This window comes from Pinus tabuliformis, chromosome 4_1, assembly GCF_031772625.1.
Source record: "Pinus tabuliformis cultivar Carrire ecotype Pingquan chromosome 4_1, CPIR1, whole genome shotgun sequence".
In the NCBI taxonomy this organism is placed as follows: Eukaryota; Viridiplantae; Streptophyta; class Pinopsida; order Pinales; family Pinaceae; genus Pinus; species Pinus tabuliformis.
The window spans coordinates 861,839,704-861,844,027 of NC_142303.1; the positions used below are offsets into that span (position 1 = coordinate 861,839,704).

At 37.3% G+C, this 4,324-nt stretch overlaps 1 protein-coding gene across 1 annotated transcript; it reads right to left on the reverse strand.

Moving 5' to 3' along the window:
* Window positions 1-1,546: 1,546 nt before the first annotated feature.
* On the reverse strand, window positions 1,547-2,488 carry LOC149178926 (uncharacterized). Its single transcript, XM_089423742.1, has one exon. The coding sequence runs from the start codon at window positions 2,257-2,259 to the stop codon at window positions 1,795-1,797; it is 465 nt and encodes a 154-aa protein (XP_089279868.1). The 5' UTR covers window positions 2,260-2,488; the 3' UTR covers window positions 1,547-1,794.
* Window positions 2,489-4,324: the final 1,836 nt, after the last annotated feature.

The window sequence follows — 4,324 nt, forward strand, 5'->3', positions numbered from 1 at the left end:
CTAATGGCGACTTAAACGGCATATTCCACTAACAAACCAGCTAACTTTTGTACTTCTTTATGGTTTTGCATCCTCAAAGTAACCAACTTCAAACCATGTGTAGCATTATTTAACAACTCAAACAACTTTCTTCCAATTAGATCTCTTTTTCAGAACAAGTATGTTAAATTACATCTCAAAGTCGTTCTTACTCTTCTCACCGTTCAGCCTTTCTCTCAACAAATATTGAAATATGGCTGAAAATCACAGACAAAAATCTTAAATATGATTACAACTCCTATAAATAAAATGCAATCGCTAGCAAAAACTTCACTAAATTCTTTCAATAACTAGAATACACATACTTTTTAGCAAAACATACGCAGGGATTTTTAAATTTATTGAAAAACATATATAAGTTCTAAGTCACAACTATTAAGTGCTAACGAAATTGTAATCACCGGTTTGTAATGTTCATACCTGGTTCGGTATTTGAGTGAAATGCAAACATATTATTTGTTTGAGGTAAAATTTTAAATGCAAAACGAAACTGAAACCACGGACTCGTAACGCTATGTTCATCCTTGATTCAGAATTTGAATGAAGTATTTAACATTTTGATGTTTAAAATAAGCTCTTCTTCTATCAAGCATTTAAGTTGTCTTCATGATAGATTCCCGTTCGGATTTGAAACGTTGGCGGAAAATGGTTCTTACTATGGATTCTCCGGTGACTAAGTCGAAAACATTTTGATGTTTAAAATTTTGTGGGAGGCAACAAAATTGGGTCCATTAGCATTTTCATGGGCGAGTATTTTAAACTTTATGTAAAATATTTGAAAATGATCTCAGTATATGGTTCGTGCCTCTCTTAATGCTGCTGCCAATCCATTCATTATAATGTCCCTGCCAAAGGGCTACACATACTACTTAATTAATACTATTGGAAATAATACAAAAATCATAAACATGCTTACAAATCGGGTAAACAAAATGCAAATCTCAGCAAAACGTTACTAATTCTCTCGATAGCTAGAATTCATGGTCTTAGCAAAACGCAGGGATTTCTAGATTTATCGACAAATCAGTTTTAATCAGTTTTAGATATCCAAAAAACTGAAATTTACAATTGACACAAACAAATCTATTTACATTAATGCAATCACCATAAATAATGGTAAATAACTTTATTTCATACCGATTAAATACATGAAAGCTGCTATCTAAACAAAAATATTATTACATTAATACAATCACTACAAACATCACTTGCTTTTATACAATCACAACACACATTGTGAGAAATGCCAAATATTTCTCCACAAAATTTTCCTTTGACAAAATTTCACACACAGCAAGTACATATCATTACAATCACAAATTAAAGTACGAGTTTTAGATATTGGCGTGTACAGATATGGTTCCACGTTCTAAACGTCCTATAAGCAATTGGTATATGCGGCCGGTTATACTCATTCTTTATTAAAATAAATTATCATGATCTTGCATTTACATTACTATGGGAAACCAATAAGAACTTTTCATAGATGAAAATACATAACGCAGAATTGAAGGCAATAAACCAGCAGTTTCATTCCAAAAATGTCAGGGCATTTATAAACGATAATTATAGGCAATGATATAATTTAGATGCAAAACATATGGTTTCTGATATGATTTAGATGAAAAATAACATCAGAGATTATATACATACTTATGCTAAATCTGCATGTGGACGTTTAGGACATTTGGCCATATTGGTAACAGTTCGGCCTGTAATTGCCCCCTGGTTACTTTAGCAACAAAAACCTAATACCTACTGGAACTGGGGCACCCCTGCCGGTAAACTGTTGAGATCCAGGCCTTCCAGGGACGGATTCGGATTGGCCCCCGATTCCGGATTGTTACTCGCGTGGGGAACGACTTCTTTCTCCTCGACCCGCCTATCGCTGGCCTTCAAGGTGGACAAGCGGGACTTGACGTCGCGCGTTCCATTCCCGCGACTTGAGAAATCCTCCCACTCGAAGGACGGGCGCCAGGACGCCTTGGACTCTTGGCGGTTGAGGTGGTTCCATGTCCTGGAGCAATACCTGTGTGATTCCTCGATCCGTTGCAACAAAGCGAAGAATTCTTCGAAGCTGTCGCCGTCTCTGGTCGTGCAAGATCGCTTCGGAATGGGATTGAGGTAATCAGCCTCCACCTCCGTCTCCTCTCTATTCGTAATCCAAGGTAATGATGATTCCAGAGGGCGCTTCGTTGCGGTTTCCTTGGACTCATCCATCGCCAGCGGCGGATGAGGGTCGATCTCGGAACCCTGTGAATAAAGATAATCTCACTGGCCTTTAACCAAGGAGATGTAGGGTGCTGGAAAGTCGTTCCAGCCTTATCAGGCTTTATGAAATGAAAGAGGAACGTCCCACTTGTGGTGAGAAATAAAGCAGTACAACAACCGCCGTTCGCTATTTGCTACAGCAGGCAAGGGGGACCTCAAACAGACGAGGCATCTCCCGTCCTTCGAGAAATCCAGTGGCCCGAACCTCATGTTTTTTGGCATTTGTGGCCTTCAAAATTACCCCTTCGACATACTGGGGAGCTAACTCCGACGAGAATGACAGGCCACCCGTTTTGTCAACAGCCCACTTTAAAATTAGAAAATTTGTGCAAATAAATGACTGCGCTCTTGCGACCACTCAGTCCTGTCGAAAGGCAAGAATCATCATCGAAGCTACGTGGCGTTTGAACAATCGCTATTTCTGTAATTTGGAAAACTATAAGAGATTCGATTATATTTAAAAGTTTAATGTCCAATGGACTAGTTTGTAATTTGTGATTAAAATCGTAAAGATAGACTTTGCGTACCAAGTTCATTTATAAAAATAATTGATTTGGGGGTACAAAGTTAATTTGTAATGGACAATAGTATTTCATTTTATGTATCTATTTTTTTTGTGCTAAAAATGTTTTTTTGTTTTTTAATTTTAAATTAGGTATTTGTTTTTGATTTAATATATATATGGGTTGTTGTGGTTCAATCCAAGAGGGTAGTTCCAATGATCCAACTACACGTTGTTCTTCTTTCTTTTGCCATTCACTCTAATTCTTGTTATCTAGTGATTTAAAAACGATGACGGAGATGAGTACTGTGGTCTATTGGACATTAATATTTAAACTTTCATTTCTATGACCTCACTATAGTTATGTTGACTTAACAAGTCAGGAAGGTTGGATAAGTGACAAATGTTTTGGAAATGAGAACAGATGTAAGTACAAGTAAGGCAATCTAAGAAAGTGTTTTTCATCTTCAACCCTCTTTGTATACTAAAGGTGGTAGGTTTTTTTGTCCCAGGGTGTTTTGGGGATAGTCCAACGCGCGATTTCACTATGAAACTCATGATAATTAGTTCTAATCTTTGCAATTTCCATTATCTTCTTAGTACTGGTCAAGGCAAAGAATAATTCAAGTTAATAAGGGTGGGGTTGATCTCATCCTTGTAATACCTTAGCTTCCTTTCCCCCCTTATCATCCCATAATTTATCCTTAATGGTAATAGTATTTTTTATACTATCTTTATTCCCCAAGATGATCTCCTCCTTTATCCTCTAATGTTATAGCCAAAACTAGGCATCCTTATGCCATCTAAGCTTGAGAATAAGTAACTATTTGGAGTAGAATAAATAGCTATTTTGAGTAGAGTTAGTAGCAATTTTAAAAAACATAAATTTGAAAATGCAATTAAAATATACATTTAAAATTTAATCTTTTAATTGTTGCTGGGTTCTAGATCTAATCTTCTACAGCTAGATCTAGATCTTCTTTGCGGCTAGGTTCTAGATCTAATCTTCTGCAGCGAGATCTAGATCTAGATCTAATCTTCTTTACGGCTAGGTTCTAGATCTAATCTTATGCAATTAGATCTAGATCTAATCTTATCTTCTACTTTATTTTTGTGCAGCTGGGTTCTAAGGGCAAGTAAAATATGGCTCCCAGCTTCGCGAAAATAGCTGCTGGCTCATCTCCTTCCACTTCTGGAGGGCAAGCTCCTGCCCATATCATTAGTGAAGCCCCAGCTCCCACTGTCCAGGTGGTCCAGGCCTCATTTGATGAGGCTTTGAAGTTTTCCGAAAGTGCCCTAATCTGCCGGTTCAATGGTTTTTGGCTGCGGCTGACAACTCTCCACAGTTGGATCTCGGAGGTATGGAAGCCTGTCATTTCTGATGAAATTAATATCTACCCCTGTGCTAGGGGTTTCTTTATAATAGATTTTGAAAATCTTGAAAGCAGACAATGTATTCTAGATTCTGACCCTTGGTTTTGGGAAAAATCAGGCCTATTCATGAAGCCATGG